This window comes from Chenopodium quinoa, unplaced genomic scaffold, assembly GCF_001683475.1.
Source record: "Chenopodium quinoa cultivar QQ74 unplaced genomic scaffold, ASM168347v1, whole genome shotgun sequence".
Taxonomy (NCBI): domain Eukaryota; kingdom Viridiplantae; phylum Streptophyta; class Magnoliopsida; order Caryophyllales; family Amaranthaceae; genus Chenopodium; species Chenopodium quinoa.
In genome coordinates, this window is record NW_018743021.1 from 1,514,386 (window position 1) to 1,530,480 (window position 16,095).

Consider the following 16,095-nt stretch of genomic DNA (forward strand, 5'->3'; position numbering starts at 1 on the left):
TGAGGCCCTCCAGCACAACTTCATCATGGTTATTACATTCATTATCAGATGTATCATCATCTGAGTCTAAAAAGTTTATTATCAATCCGATCAGCCCCTGTTTGTTGGTCAACTTTGCTTCCATTGCTTCTTCTACCATGTTCATCTCAAAATCTCTATAGATCTCTATCCACAGCTCACCTCTCAAGTTATTGAGTTCCTTTAAATCACTCAATTTAGCAGTACTTTTTGGCTTGTTCCAAAACACTCCAGAAGACTTATCATAATTTACTATAAATTTAGGCAGTATATTTAGCAAAGTCAATCCTGCTAACCCTGATGGCATGTGAGTTAGACTATCACAATCTCTAAGATCAAGCCTCCTAACATTAACAAGTTTTCTAATATTTTTTGGAAGTGTTCTAAGCTCGGAACAATCACATAAATATAGCGTTTGCAAATTTTGAAGATCTGTGATTGAATCAGGGAGTTTTTTAATATTTGTATTAATTAAACTGAGGAATCTCAAGTGAATGAGTTTACCTATTGAATTTGGCAAGCTCTTGATGGTGAATCTACGGAGATCCAATACCCGCAAGCAGCTAAACCTCGTTGTTAACTGTTGGCATATTGATTTGCAGAGGGAAGATGGCGTATCATGATATCTTGGCTGTGCCAAAAGAAAGGTACGCATCAGCTTCAAATCTAGCATGCCAGTTTGAATTTTCCACCAGTAGGACAAATGATGAGCAAGGGACAAGTGGAGGATTTTGCCATTAAGTTTGCTTTCTGCTAAATTTGCAAGCTTGAACTTGACTCAAGCCACTTCTTGAGCAAGATCATGCATTTTGCAATACGTAATAGCACCCCATTCATCTTTTCTTATATCCTGGAAAAATCCCCTTTGCAGCAAAGTTTGAAAATAGTCCTCTGCAGCTTCATCTAGACTTTGATTTTCATCGATTTCTGGAATAATGAAGCCCTCAGCCATCCAAAGCTCTTTCAAAATTTCTTTCTTCAACCCAGTGTTTTTTGGAAACAAAGAGCAATAAGCAAAGCAATTTTTCAATGGCGACCACAAGCCTGAGAATGCTCATAATTTCACTTTGGCTCTCAGGTATTTTTGCAAGACTTGTATCCTTGATTGACGACCACTTTATCTCCTCCTTACCATAAAGCAGACTGCCTACGGTTCTTATGGCCAAAGGAAGTTTCCCACACTTCTTGGCAATCTCCTTGCCAACCTTCAGTAGTTGTGGATTTTGTTGAGCTTCTTCATTGAATGCCATCTTTTTAAATAATTCCCAGGACTTCTCCTCTGATAGACCTTGTAACTCATGAGGAGGAAAAGTGCCCATTATTTCGGCCACATCCCTTGATCGAGCAGTTACCACGATTTTACTTCCCTTTCTACCAATCTTCAAGAGGTCCCTCAACTCAAGCCATTTCTCACGAATTTCATTCCACACGTCATCTAGAACAAGCAAGTACTTTTTATCACCGATTTGGTTCCGCAACTGACCCTGTAGCTGCTCCATCTCTAACTTGGGTATCTCTTTGTTGGTTGCAGACTTGAGGATATTCTCAGTGATATCCTTGATATCAAAGACATCTGAAACACACACCCACAATTTCATCTCAAAGCATTCCTCAACCTGAGGATCATTGAATATGAGTTTAGCTAAAGTGGTCTTCCCCATGCCACCCATTCCCACAATTGTGATGACAGGGAGCATCTTGTCCCTCTGCGCGACCTCGCCATCAGTGGAAGAAGAAGCGAGCAGCATGTCCAAGATGACTTTCTTATCATCATCTCTACCAATAACCTGCTCAGCATCAACAAAAGAATAAGTCTGATCTCTCATAGGCCTCTTCATTACTCTCCCCTCCTCATGAGAAAGTACAAAGTTAAACTGTGTACTGTCTCTGACAATCTCATCAAGCTTTTCCCGAACTGTTTTAATCTCTCGGGAAACACGGAAGGCAAAGCCTATCTGATTTTAGCGGGAGAAGAAAGTTTGTAGCTCTCTAGTCACTTTGTTTCCACCCATGAGCTGTTTACGTGCAGCAACTGTAACAAACTCATCGAACAAGTCGTCAGCAGCATAGACAACAGCGGTAAGCCTTTCAAGCCAATCACGAACAGCACGGCTATCAGCTTGCTTATTCTCAGCATCCAACAACACATCTTTGAGGGTGTTGATGGTGTTGTTGAGCTTCTCAAGCCGAGCCTTGAATCCCCAAGCCGAGGCAATCTCGGTAAGGGCAGTTGATCCCAGGTTCTTCAAGACTTCCTGCGCAATGCCGTACAGAACTGAATCAGCCATTGATTGTGAATATTGGTGTGGAAAAAGAGTTTTGAATTAGTAAATAATACAAGTAAGATATTAGGAATATAGTATGGTGTTACTAGTAGCCATTCAATGTGGCTAAAATCATTCAATTCAATCAATAAAAGTAGGAGTACAACTTTTCCCTACCAATAAACAGTGAGTTAGAGCCCTTGTGTTTGCTGAAACCACATATAGTGCCATCTATTCTAATCCAAACGAAAGCTGTAAAGTAGAAATTGATAAGGACAATACTTGAAATTGTCTAGCAATAATTTCAGTGAATTTACTCTTTCTGAAATATTTATAATAAAGTTTTATCTGATTTTGGCGAGTATATCAGTGATACTTGTTGACATCTTGTATTGTCGTCTATCTTTAGATGCTAAAGTAGCTTGTAATTATAGTCTCCATATACTTGTGAATAATGAATGTAATATACTTGTGGTTTGAACTAGAATATACTTGTGGTTTGAACTAGAGTGGTTATTGGACAGGGTAGCCCAATGATAATAGGGTTAGGGCCAAGCTTATAGGGCTTTTAATGGACATGATCCTTATTGGGTAGGGTCAATATAGGGCCAACATGTTTTTCCAATTTAGTTGATAAAGAAAATACATAATGTAAAAATAATTATATAGATTAATTTGTATTCATATGTATTTAATAATGGCTTTGTCCAATATTTATTTTAATTGATATTTTGTATGCCCGTCCATTATCGACCCGCGACCCGCATTGGCCCGACCCTATATTGACCCTATAAAATGTGACCCTCTTTGACCCTGACCCGCAACCGACCCTGAACAGACCCGCCCAATAACCAGGTCTTTGAACCCAAATTAGCGGATTGACCAAAAAAACTACTCCGTAGTAAAAATGAAACTCTAATCATGTATAGTAGTATGAAATTATTTAAGTACAACTCAAATTAAATGATCAAAGATCTGAAACAAATTAAATAATTGATTATTATAAATTGGAATAAGGAATAACAACAATTTAAAGAAAAAAGGAGAAATACCTGAAATATCTTGATTCGTATACATATGCCAGAGCCAGATCTTATACTAGTATAATTTGAGTTTTAAATCTTGTCGGATAGTTCAATTCAACTCTCCAACAAGAAATGAAACACAAATTTGACAACATCTATGAAGAAAACATACTCAGTATAATTTTGAGAAATTCTATCGTTAGTGTGAACAACTGGAATAGTAACCATGTAACAGTGACAAAGTAATCCCTGCAATACTGAACAAGTAACCCCTATAACACTAACGAAGTAATCCTCAAGATGGATGACCACATCATGTGGCCAACCACATATAAGACTTTGTGTACCTCAAAATACTGAATTGATCTTGTGTGAAGTTTCAACCAAGGTTCAAAGGGGTTTTTTGGCGACCTGATAGATGACTAAAATAATCTAATATATATATATATATATATATATATATATATATATATATATATATATATATATATATATATATATATATATATATATATATATATATATATATATATATATATATATATATATATATATATATATATATATATATATATATATAAAGCTAAACTTTTAGCCAGGTCACGAGGCTGTGACATTTGGCGTTCTAACTTTTCGCCAAGTGTCGCGCCATGTTGGGTAGGTTCAAATAGAATTCATAAGATAAAAAAGTTAGTTTATAATACTATTTTGAATCAAATTTTGATAGAATTTTAGGACAAAATTGTTAGTTTAGAGTTTTATTTTTGATAAAATAAAATTTGAGTGTTGCGCCACGTTGGGTAGATTTAAATAGACTTCATAAACCACCCGGGCATCGCACGGGGCGCAAAACTAGTGTGTATATATATATATATATATATATATATATATATATATATATATATATATATATATATATATATATATATATATATATATATATATATATAACCTAATTTCTGAAATTTATAATCTAATATCTAACCATTATAATTTAATTTCTATTAATTAAAAGCTAATATCTAACAATTATAATCTAATATCTGATAAGTATAATATAGTATTTGACCATTTTTATCTTTTTTTTTTTAAAAAAAAAAAACCATTAGTATCTAATTTCCGACACTTATAACCTAATATATGATATTTATAATTTAATCTCTGACTATTATTATCTAATTTCTAACAATTTTTTTTTTTTCCTGTTTGCATGACCAAACTCACATGAGTCCGTTTTACATAATACTTTATCAAAGGTAGAGAAAAAACATGGGTAATTACTACGAAATAGATAGTATAGAAACAACAAAAACCAAAAGTGATTGCATGAACCAAACTTTAGTACGAGTACAAATTAAGAAAATATACTATGTTCATTTTCCCCATCAAAAAAAAAAAAGTCTGTTAATATTTACGATTAAAAAATGCTTGTTGCAAATCTTGCAATCCCTTTCTTTATTAACTAGCTTCATACCCCGTCAAAAAAAAAAAAAAAAAAAAAAAAAAAAGAGTCGGGTCATGAGTCAAGAAATGCTCAATCCTAAGTCCCTAATCCAAAGTTTGGTTCAATCCACGTTCATTTCATCAATTAGAAGTTTAGAACAAGATTCTCTTAAACACATTATCAAACCACCAAAATCAATTGATTGGTCATTGATAATTAAACAAAGAAGATTAACAAAGGAGTATCGATCCCAGTCACAAGATGACAAGACAAATACTACTCCTAAAGTCATTGCAAAATCCAATATTTAAGGATTTGTTCACATTTACTAAGTTGAACTGATTGGAGATGAACTGAACTGAACTGAACTGATTGGAGATGAATTGAACTAAATAACACTGAAATTAATATTTTATAAGAGAAGGAAATTAGGAGCTGAATTGAACTGATTAGAGCTGAACTGAACTGAAATTAACAGGCCCTTAGTATGCAAGTCTTTTCTCATAATTGGTTAAGTTGCAAACATATTATTCTCAAAAACAAAATAATTAACCAATTTAAATTACATGAACAAAAGTTAGAATGAAAATGAAAAAAGGCAAAAATAATTAACCAATTTAAATTACATGAACAAAAGTTAGAATGAAAATGAAAAAAGGCAAAAATAATTAACCAATTTAAATTAGATGAACAAAAAGTTAGAATGAAAAGGCCAAAAAAAAATTAAGGTTAATTTAGGGCCCAACCGGGTTCGAACCGGTGACCTATTGATCTGCAGTCAATTGCTCTACCACTGAGCTATGGACCCATTATTGTTAAATTATAGATATTAAATAAATATAAAGTAAAAAACAAATCTTGTAAAAAGCAGGGCTTTGTGATGCTCATTGGGTTTATAACTTTATAAGCATTATAATACCCAAACAACAAGCAGACCTAATTCATTAGATAGTGACTCATAGTAGTTCGCCTGATGATTTATTAAAATAGCATCATAAACGTTTGGCTCAATCTTAGTGTACACAATCAAGTTATGTAATCTAGTAGCTACATGTGTAACATAATATCGGATCAAATTCTAGCTGTTTGATGTTTCAAAAAAAAAAAGAAAAAAAAAATAAAAATTCTAGCTGTATGAAAAATTACATTACATTACATACTGTTTGGGTCCAATTTAGTCAAAATTGGGCCTGAGCACTAAATGATCCAATTAAAAGCCCAAGGTCAAGGTTCAACTCTCCAATTGCTCAAAAGTCAAAAGTCAGCCCACAAAGTAAGCCAATTGGGCTAAAGCCCAACCTCTCCAAATATGATGAGGTATAAAAGCCCTCATATTAACACATTCAAGAAGACATCTCATAACATCACATACGAGATCATACACTATCAGACACATTGTCACTTGCATTATCTCATACACCGATTATTGCAATTCATATGCTCATTCTTGCATTGAGAAATACTCCACAAAAGCCTCAAGCTACAAACTCTCTTGCATAGTGTCTTCCTTTTTACACATTGTACTGACTTTAGCATCGGAGGGGCCTTCCTCGGAAACACCCCCGAGGCTAGTTTACGTGTGTTCACTGTGCAGGAAACCTTCGGCCCAACACAGCTTGGATCGAATCCAGTCTTCTCCATTTTAGTGGACCTTCGGCAAGGTCCCATTGTTTTCAACCGAAACAATTTGGCGCCGTCTGTGGGGAAGACTTTCAAAAATCTTTAAGCCAAATTCCTAACCAAGATCATCTTGCAATTATCTTAGCAGCCATGGCTAAGAACCGCAAGAGCAAAAGCCTCCGTCAAGGAGCGGGCGAAAAGCCTAAAACCCCTACACCATCGCCCTCGCCGGACCGGAACTCTCCCAAGGGTGCCGGCTCGGGGGGAGGATCACACAAGGAGGATTCCCTATCTCCTATAATGCATGACTCCCAATATAGGCCGGACCACTCTCGGTCTAGCAGGGGTCAGTCTGATCATAGGACATATTCGGTGTCCCAAAGCCAACCATCGGCTGCACGGCCTCATTACCACACTCGGCCGGGGACCCCTTTGACGGGGCCCAGTTCGGAGGAGGTGGCAAGAGCGCTGGCAGTACTCATGGAGGCAATGAGGGCACAGAATATGCCACCGCCTCGTGATCGAACTCCTCCGCATACCCGGCATCAGCGGAGGAAGTTAGACCATGACGGTGGGAAGCTTCCTTCCTTCCGGGAACTGGAAGAGTGGGAGGAGGATTCTTGGAAAAATGAAAAACAGAGGAAGAAGAACTCTCAATTATTTAAAGGATCCTCATCCTCAAGACCAGCAGCGCATAAGAGCAGCAGCTCAGCTTCTCGGCCAGAATCTACTCGCCGGGAACCTGAGACTGCTCGCAGAAGCGTCCTTGACCGACTCGGCGGCCAGGAACCGAGCGTGCGTAGTCGCCTCACGTTCCCTGCAGCCGAGGCCCAGACTTCCCAGCCAGGGACGAAAACCACTCCTACCTCTCTGAGAGGGCGGAGCGCGGTCCCTTCGGCCAGGAACAAGGGCAAGGCCATTATGCTTCCCGCTAGTTCACCATTCGAGCAATGGATACTAGAAGAGCGCGTACCCACGGTTAAAATACCGTCGCATATCACATATGACGGGACCACGGATCCGAAGGACCACGTGGCCTCGTATGAGGCTCATATGCATCTTTGCCCCAGATCCGAGGCAACTTGGTGCAAATATTTCCCAACCACTCTCAAGGGGGTCGCGCAAGCGTGGATCTCCAAGGGAGTAAGGCAAGGCTCCATAACAGGTTGGGATGATCTGTCCTCCAAGTTCAGGAGCAAGTTTTCCACGGCAAACCGCCGAGAAAAGACTACCGCAGAGCTCATGGGTCTGCAACAGGGGGAAACCGAAAGCCTCCGAGACTACCTGACCCGTTTCAGTAACGAGTCATCAAGCGTCTCTCAGCTGGACCAGGGGCTAGCTGTTTTTGCAATGCAGAATGGCCTTCAGCCAGGAAAATTCCTAGACTTCATGGTCATGCATACCCCGCAGACCTTGGAGGAAGCTCTTAGTGCTTCGGATAAGTTCATCCGAGCCGAAGAATGGAATAAAGCAAAAACCCAACCTCAATCCGGGGGAGGGAAACAGAGGCAAATACCCTTGTCTGAAGGCCAAGGCCATAAGGCAAAGGGAAAATCAAAGGCCTCGGAGCCATCTTCGGCCAGCGACCTAAAGAAGGACAGGTTTGCCTCATACACAGGCAGATACGAGTCCTACACTCCGCTCTCTCTTCCACGCGCCAAAATTTACAGTGTGACGAAGGAGGAGCAGAGTTACCGAAAGCCGAGACCACTCCCAGAGTGGTATCAGCGAAAAAATAAAAATCAGTGGTGTGAGTTCCACGAGTCTTCGGGCCACAACACTGAAGAGTGTATCCAGCTGAAGGACCAGATAGAAGACATGGTCCGGAAGGGATACTTGAAAAAATACATCGCGGATCACCGCGAGAAAAAAGAATCCGAAAGGTTAGCAAAGGACCCTCGGCAGGACCTTGATTTCCCTCGGAAAAACAGTAAAAAACCGGAGGGGAAATTCCCTCCGATCAATGTTATCTCGGGAGGAATATACTCTCGGAGGGAGCACAAGCGTCACCTTAGAGCTTTGACTCACCAGGTGAACAACGCTGACATTCAATCTCCCCAGTCGCCGGTGCCGAACATGACGTTCACAGCCGCCGACTGCCGGGGGATTACGTTCCCTCACGAGGATCCGTTGGTGATCATCGCCACGGTGGCCAACCACGACGTCAGTAAGGTCCTTGTTGACGGTGGCAGCGGAGCAAACATTCTGTTCCGAAAGGCCTACAACCAAATTAAGCTGAAGCCCAAGCACCTTACGCCGGTACCCTATCCGGTATCCGGGTTCAATGGGGCTTCAACTTATCCAGATGGGAAGGTGACACTTCCTGTCACCATCGGTTGCGATGAGGCAGCCCGGAACGTCATGATTGAGTTTTTGGTCATCGACGCTCCTTCAGTGTACAACGTGATTTTGGGGAGACCCATAATTCACGAGATCCAAGGGGTCGTCTCAACTTATCATCAGCTGATGATTTACGTCTCAGACGCCGGCTTCCCCGAAAGGATACAGGGCAACCAGAAGGACGCCCGAAGGTGCAACTACCTCAAGCCATCCAGTAGTCGCCCAGATAACGACAAGGATGAAGAGGAGAAAGAAAAAGAAAGAGAGCCAAGCACAAAAAAGCCGAAAGGCCTAAGTGCTTCGGCCCAAGGATCAGTGCCCAGAGAAAAAGGTCCCGAAAGGGAAAAGGTTGACTCTTCATCTGAGCCGAAAGACTCAGAGAGCCAGCCGAAGAACACAAAGACTGGGACACCTGCTGACATTGGCAGCAGACCAGATTCTGAAGAGTCCAGTCCATCAGCAATGGACATGGACCAACAGACTGAAACAGCAGAGTTGGCCGAAGGAGATGCTGAGAAATGTGTAACAATCGGGATGGACCTTGATCCTAACACCCGTTGTGAACTTATTTAGCTCCTGCGGGATAACAGAGATGTGTTTGCTTTCTCGGCAGCTGATATGCCCGGGATAAGTTCAGACCTCATCTCCCATAACTGAAGGGTCCATGCAAGGCCTCTCAAAATTGGGGATCTTGTCCTTCGGAATGCTGCTGCAGTTCAGAAAGGCCGAATCCATGGGAAGCTCTCAGCTACATGGGAGGGACCTTATGAAATTTATGATGAGCTTCAGCCAGGGACATACCGACTTCGGCAGTTGGATGGAACTGAGTTGAAGAATCACTGGAATGCTGATGTACTGAAAAAATACCATGTGTAAACCCTTCGGGGCAGAACAATCTTTGTAAGTACATTTTGAACTAATGACAGGCCTTGGAGCCGCCATTTATATAAAATTTACAACTGTTTATCCTTTCAAAATTTTCTTTGTTCTATCTACTCTTTGAGGGTTTTTTATTCAGCCTCGTCTGAAGCCTTCGCCTTCGGGTAACTGGGTTTCAGATTGCTGACAAAACCTGTCTTTTTAAAGAACACCGGTCTTTCAGCTGAAGTCAAACTTCAGTAAGACTTGTTCTCCAAAGACATGAGTCCATGGACAATTCTGGGATATTGCCTTAACTGAGCCTTGTATCCCAGAGAGCCATTATCCGAAACATTGCCTTAAGTTGGCCCTGTGTTTCGGGTATCCATTTTTCAAAGATAGCCAGAAAATCAAGGATAACAGCAACAGTTGAAAATTTTTAAACCAGCCTCGTCTGAAACCTTCGCCTTCGGGTAACTGGGTTTCAGATGGCTTACAAAACTCAGTCTTTTTAAAGAACACTGGTCTTTCAGCTGAAGTCAAACTTCAGTAAGACTTGTTCTCCAAAGACATGAGTCCATGGACAATTCTGGGATATTGCCTTAACTGAGCCTTGTATCCCAGAGAGCCATTATCCGAAACATTGCCTTAAGTTGGCCCTGTGTTTCGGGTATCCATTTTTCAAAGATAGACAGAAAATCAAGGATAACAACCTTTTTAAATCAGCCTCGTCTGAAACCTTCGCCTTCGGGTAACTGGGTTTCAGATGGCTTACAAAACTCAGTCTTTCTAAAGAACACTGGTCTTTCAGCTGAAATCAAACATCAGTAAGACCTGTTCTCCAAAGACATGAGTCCATGGACAATCCTGGGATATTGCCTTAACTGAGCCTTGTATCCCAGAGAGCCATTATCCGAAACATTGCCTTAAGTTGGCCCTGTGTTTCGGATATACGTCTTCTTTAAGAACGCTGGTCTTTCAGCTGAAGTCAAATTTCAGTAAGACTTGTTCTAAAGAGGTTAGTCCCAGAAAGCTAATATCCCAAGCATTGCCTTCAGTTGGCCCTGTGTTTCGGATATCCAACTTTCAGACAATCTTCAGTAAGACTTGTATCCCAGAAGCATTGCCTTCAGTTGGCCCTGTGTTTCGGATATCCAACTTTCAGACAGTCAATCTTCAGTAAGACTTGTATCCCAGAAGCATTGCCTTAAGTTGGCCCTGTGTTTCGGATATCTATTTTGAAGAAGTTCAGAAATTGCTTATTCAACTAAAGTCATACTTCAATTTCTGTGGGGGCAAGAAGCACGCAGTGCAGCTATGTTCGGCAGAGTTGAAGAAAAGAAACAGTAAAGCATTCAAAAATAAAGCAACTGAAGAAAAAATTTTTGAGCTACAAGTTCAATAATTCAGTATCGGCAGCCGCCCACAAGCGGAAAATAACAGCTGCCGAAATACGTACATAAGCAAAAAAATAAAACTGCTGTACGACAAGGCAAGCTGAAGCAAAAAACAAGGCAAAAAACTCAGAAAGCGGCAAGTCTAAAGTTAAGCACATGATGAACCGCAAGATTCTGAAGACGACTGCCCGAGTTCCTATGCTTCAGCCGGGGGATCAGACTGATCAGCGTTGAGTCCCATGGTGGCCTCAGCCCCAGCAGCCGAAGAGGCGGGCTTTGCATTTTGCCGAGCCTCCCTTTCCCTCTGCTCAGCTTCCAACTCCAGTCTTTCAGCTTCCTCTTCGGCTTCCTCAGCCTTAAGAATTTCAGCTTCAGCTGGAGTTGCATACTTCATGTGAGGGTCTTCGGGATTCTGAACCCACTCAGCACATTTAGACCAGTCCAGTTTCGGCTCAGCATGAAGGCAGACTCTTCGGCATACTCGGAATCCGTTTCTGAAACCCATCTCATATTCCTCTTGGGTGTAAACACGGACTTTGAGTAAAGCCTCAGCATCAGCCAGCTTCTTCTGGGTCTCCTCCAAGTCTTCCTTGGATTTCTTCAGCTCATCAGCGACTTTGGAGGAGGAACCCTTCAGCTCATTCAGCTCTTGCTGAATTTGGAAAGCCTTTGTCTGAGCCTGGGCCACTTCAACTTTCTGGATCAGCAGTTGATCCTCAGCCTCTTGAAATTTAGCTCTTTGGGCTTCAGCAGCAGCAGCAGCCTCTGAGAGTTGGACGTCTTTGGCCAAGAGCAACTCTTCAACAGCCATTCGGCTGGCTTCAAGAGCCTCTAGACGCTGCTGCACTTCAGCTTGTGCAGCAGTTCCTTCTTGAATTCGGCTCTCAATAGCAGCCTTGAATTTGGAGACGTCCACTCCCATATGCTCCTGGAGGAATTTTTCCCCTTCCATCAGTGGGGGAAAAACCTCCATCTCCATAGCATCGCAGAAGGTTTTCAGAGCTTCAGCAGCTTTTTTACCGTACTCCTCAACCTCCTGCTGCTTCTCTTCAGCTGCTGCTTGCTTCAGCTTAGCAAGCTTAACTTCCTCTTCAGCCACCTTCCTTTCGTGCACAGCAGCGTCTACCCTATCTTGTAGGGTATCAATCAGCTCTACAGTGAGAGTCTGATTGTGCACGAACTGAAAACAGGAAGACAAAAAAAAAATAAGTAATAAAAAAAAAAATAGAGCTGAATTTCGGAGGAAATGAAGGAAAATTACCTGCATCATCAGCAGTTGGTTAGACCTGGCTGGGTCAGGAACTGATCTACTGGATTCGCCCATCCCAGCAGTGGCCTTCAGCGACCAGATCCTTGCCCTGTCTACTTCGGACATGCCAGCAAAACTGCCGAAGTAGGCTTCAGCTCCTTCTCGGTTTTGACCCCATATGAGGTCCCAGATGTGATCTGGGATTGGAATTCGGGGGGCCGAGAAACCCATTTCTCCAGAATGCAGAGTCTGGAAAGAAGGGAAGGACGACGATGGAGCTTGATTAGCTTTGGTTGTCTCAGCATCGTCCTTCTCAGAGGAGTCAAGTACTATGACCTCCTCTTCTTCAGGGGTGAGGACGAAAGCCTCAACCTCTCTTGCGATATCTGCCGTGAAGCCTTCAGCACTTGACATCACGGCATCTTTATTTTCGTGCTCAGCAGCACTCTCCTTGATTTCTTCTTGGACCCCTCCCTTAGGTTCGGGAGTTCTCTGATCCACCTCCATCTCAGGAGGTGGCGGAGGGGTCTTTTGAGGAGATTGGGGTGTTGGCTGGGGAACCCTCGGCGATCCATTGCCTTCCTCAGGTTCCCTTATTGCGACGCCGATGGTCATCGGCCTCTGCTGAAAATCATGAGGGCCGATGATGGCCATCCTTCGGCGCCTTTTCAGAAGAGGCTGCTCGTCCATATCTGAGTCTGAAGACTCTTGTATTTGATCTTCGGGACGAACAGGAGCTTTGCCTTCTCTGTGTCTGTTACTCTCTTCAGACTGTAACAGACAGGGGGAAGAAGAGTGTGAGTAAAAAAAAAAAAAAAAAAAAAAAAAGAAGAAAAGAAAAAAGTTGTCTGAAAGCTCACCGAGGTCTTCAGCAAAGCCTCGTCTTCTTCAGCTGCTCTAGCTGCAGCTTCGGCTTCAGCAGCTCTGGAGGACCCTTCTCCTCCTTCACAAGCCTCAAGTACCCGTGCAACCTCTTCGGCTGTGCGGGCAGCTTCAGCTTCTTCGTTCAGCAGCTGAAACCAAGGGTCTCTCTTCTTCCACCAAGGCTTCTGCCTCTGATACAGAGCAACAGCCTCAATTTGGAAGTGGGAAGAGTCCAGATGAACTTCCCTATGCCTCGGCTCAGTGATAGACGGGGCCCGTTCAGTTACAACTCGCTCTCGGTTAACACCAAGACGAGCGTAGTTAATACCAACGTTGGTCTCGTCCCGCTCTGAAAAAAGGAAAGGGAAAAAGTTTAGCTCAGATATGTTGGCACAGCATAAAAAGCAAAGCGAGAGAAGAAAAAGAGGTAGTTAAAAGCCTCGGCCCCAGCCGAAGAAGCTTACCATCCTTAAACTTTCGGCTGAGGCCAACAGCTGCTAGCATATTCTCTTGGAAAACGTAATGCGTATCGGGGAGCCAAGTCTCCGGGATATGCTGCATTCGACCACTCCCCCCCGGGTTCGGCAGCTTGCCGAAGATATGTTGCTGATCCAGGTTCGGATCCGCCCCGTTATCTGCGGGGGACCTAGACTTCCCATTTCGGGATCAGGCTCAGCTAAGTACCGGGGAGCGCTGAAGACGCAAGGGTGGCCCGGATCTATGGGTGCCCTAACCCAAATCCATTGACCTCTCCAGTCCTTGTCTGAAGAGTCATTTGGCCACATGGTCAAGTATTGGGGCCGGGACTCAATCCGATACCACCCAGAACCATGGCTTCCGTGCCCACTCTGAATATTTGGCACTAGCCGATGGAGCTTTCTGAAGCAGTGCAGGTTCGGCACGTATCTGAAGAACTTGCAGACCCATAAGTATGTCATCACCCTTCGGATGCTGGTGGGGGTTAGCTGACATAGGGAAATGTTGTAATGGATCAGCAAGTCTCGGACGAAAACGTCCAAAGGGAACCTCAGCCCATACTGAAGCTGTCTCGTGTACACCCCCACATACCCCGGGGGTGGACGATGGATTCTATCGGATGCTGAGGGCATTCGGCACCAATATCCATCAGCTTCAAAAATGCCGTAGTGCAACTCAATTTGCTCGGCAAATCGATATTGATCGGCGTTCTCTACCCACCATGAGTAGGGGCGGTTCTTTATCATGGCCGAAGCGACTTCGGCATTCTCCCACTCTGAAAACCCAGGGAGGATATCCCAAAGGACAGCGGGAATTTCATCGTCCCGTCCAGAAGCACTCGGCTCATCCGTTCTTTGAGGAGGAGCCGAGGAAAGGGGAGTCGCCCTAATCCCATCAGCAGGGTCAGACTCCGGCCTTCGACCATTCCAGGTCCCAATCCTATTCCTAGGATCGGGAATCGGCCTTGCTCTTCTTGGAGCACGGGCTCTACCTCTAACTCCTCTTGCCATGGACTATTTCGAAGAGAAAAGTCGAAAGAAGAGGGGAAGGAGTTCGAATTCGAAGAAAAATAAACTGAAATCAAAGGAATTTACCTAATCTGAAGCGAAAGTTGCCGATTTACGAGTTCGTAGTGGCAAGTCTCAGCTTCTAAGCTCAATGCTCGGGGGAATTTGCGAAGTTTTGATACGGATTCTTGGATTCTCTCTCGAAGAATTCTGGGTTTGTGTTGGTGAATCAGTGAGGAGAATGACGCGCCTCTGTTTATATCTCCAGGTACGGGATACGAAGAGTCTGTGCTTTAATTTCTCTTAAGTACCCACTAAGTAACCATTAAACACATGTCTTGTGATTAAACCGCCCATTATCCGTCCAACTTCCGCAAATCATTAACCGTTGTTATCTCATTAATTACGGTTTAAATTCAAATTTTTGGATCAATTAAATCATTTACTTCCCTCCTTTTCTGAGTTAAATCAAACCCGACCCGTCATTCTTCCGAATCGGGTCTGGGGGGCAAGTTGTTTGGGTCCAATTTAGTCAAAATTGGGCTGAGCACTAAATGATCCAATTAAAAGCCCAAGGTCAAGGTTCAACTCTCCAATTGCTCAAAAGTCAAAAGTCAGCCCACAAAGTAAGCCAATTGGGCTAAAGCCCAACCTCTCCAAATATGATGAGGTATAAAAGCCTCATATTAACACATTCAAGAAGACATCTCATAACATCACATACGAGATCATACACTATCAGACACATTGTCACTTGCATTATCTCATACACCGATTATTGCAATTCATATGCTCATTCTTGCATTGAGAAATACTCCACAAAAGCCTCAAGCTACAAACTCTCTTGCATAGTGTCTTCCTTTTTACACATTGTACTGACTTTAGCATCGGAGGGGCCTTCCTCGGAAACACCCCCGAGGCTAGTTTACGTGTGTTCACTGTGCAGGAAACCTTCGGCCCAACACAGCTTGGATCGAATCCAGTCTTCTCCATTTTAGTGGACCTTCGGCAAGGTCCCATTGTTTTCAACCGAAACACATACTATAGGATTTCGGTATATGCAGTAAAATATCTAACAAGATCTACATTCAATGTAACGAACCGTGCTATATGTGGGAGACTAGTTATTTCTATATCCTTCAAATGTTCTATGCTAGTAGTAAGTATATATGTAACCACAGATTAATGTTACAGTGATCATCTTTTGGGCAGATCAAATGAATGGCTTCATTATTCTCTCAATGGACTAGGATGGCAGTTCGTATTAGGCATACTTTCAGCTGCATCATCACCGCGATGATTCTCACAACTACGACAGCTCTTTTCTAGCTGCTGCTCGAGTTTTCTTGATGCTAGGGGATGACCGGTCTATCTCATCAAACGTCTTAAACAGTTCTTTAACTCTTGTTTCGGATGAAAACAATCGAATCTCGGAAGATCCTTTTATCTTGAGGGAACTTGGTCTCGGTCCGAACGACGCAGGAGCCGAGGGTTTCCTGCACAACAAATACACGTAAACTAGCCTCGGGGGG

The 16,095-nt window shown here is 42.7% G+C and overlaps 2 protein-coding genes and 1 non-coding gene across 3 annotated transcripts in view; all 3 read right to left on the reverse strand.

The window, feature by feature from the left end:
• Positions 1–875: 875 nt before the first annotated feature.
• LOC110730208 (putative disease resistance protein RGA3) lies at positions 876–1,879 on the reverse strand. Its single transcript, XM_021909989.1, has one exon. It carries the CDS (start codon positions 1,854–1,856, stop codon positions 963–965), a length of 894 nt encoding a protein of 297 aa, XP_021765681.1. The 5' UTR covers positions 1,857–1,879; the 3' UTR covers positions 876–962.
• Positions 1,880–1,979: 100 nt separating this feature from the next.
• The window catches only part of LOC110730029 (glutamate receptor 2.1-like), a 31,241-nt gene continuing 17,125 nt past the window's right edge, over positions 1,980–16,095 (reverse strand). The window contains exon 6 of the mRNA XM_021909810.1: positions 1,980–2,273. Within this exon, the coding sequence (XP_021765502.1) occupies positions 1,980–2,273 (294 nt within the window). The remainder of the gene's footprint in view (positions 2,274–16,095) is intronic.
• On the reverse strand, positions 5,488–5,559 carry TRNAC-GCA. The gene has a single exon. It is a non-coding gene; the product is annotated as a tRNA-Cys (tRNA).

Excerpts from the sequence above, each read along its gene's own strand:
- LOC110730208 (XM_021909989.1), bottom strand. The coding sequence starts at position 1,856 with ATGAAGAGGCCTATGAGAGATCAGACTTATTCTTTTGTTGATGCTGAG.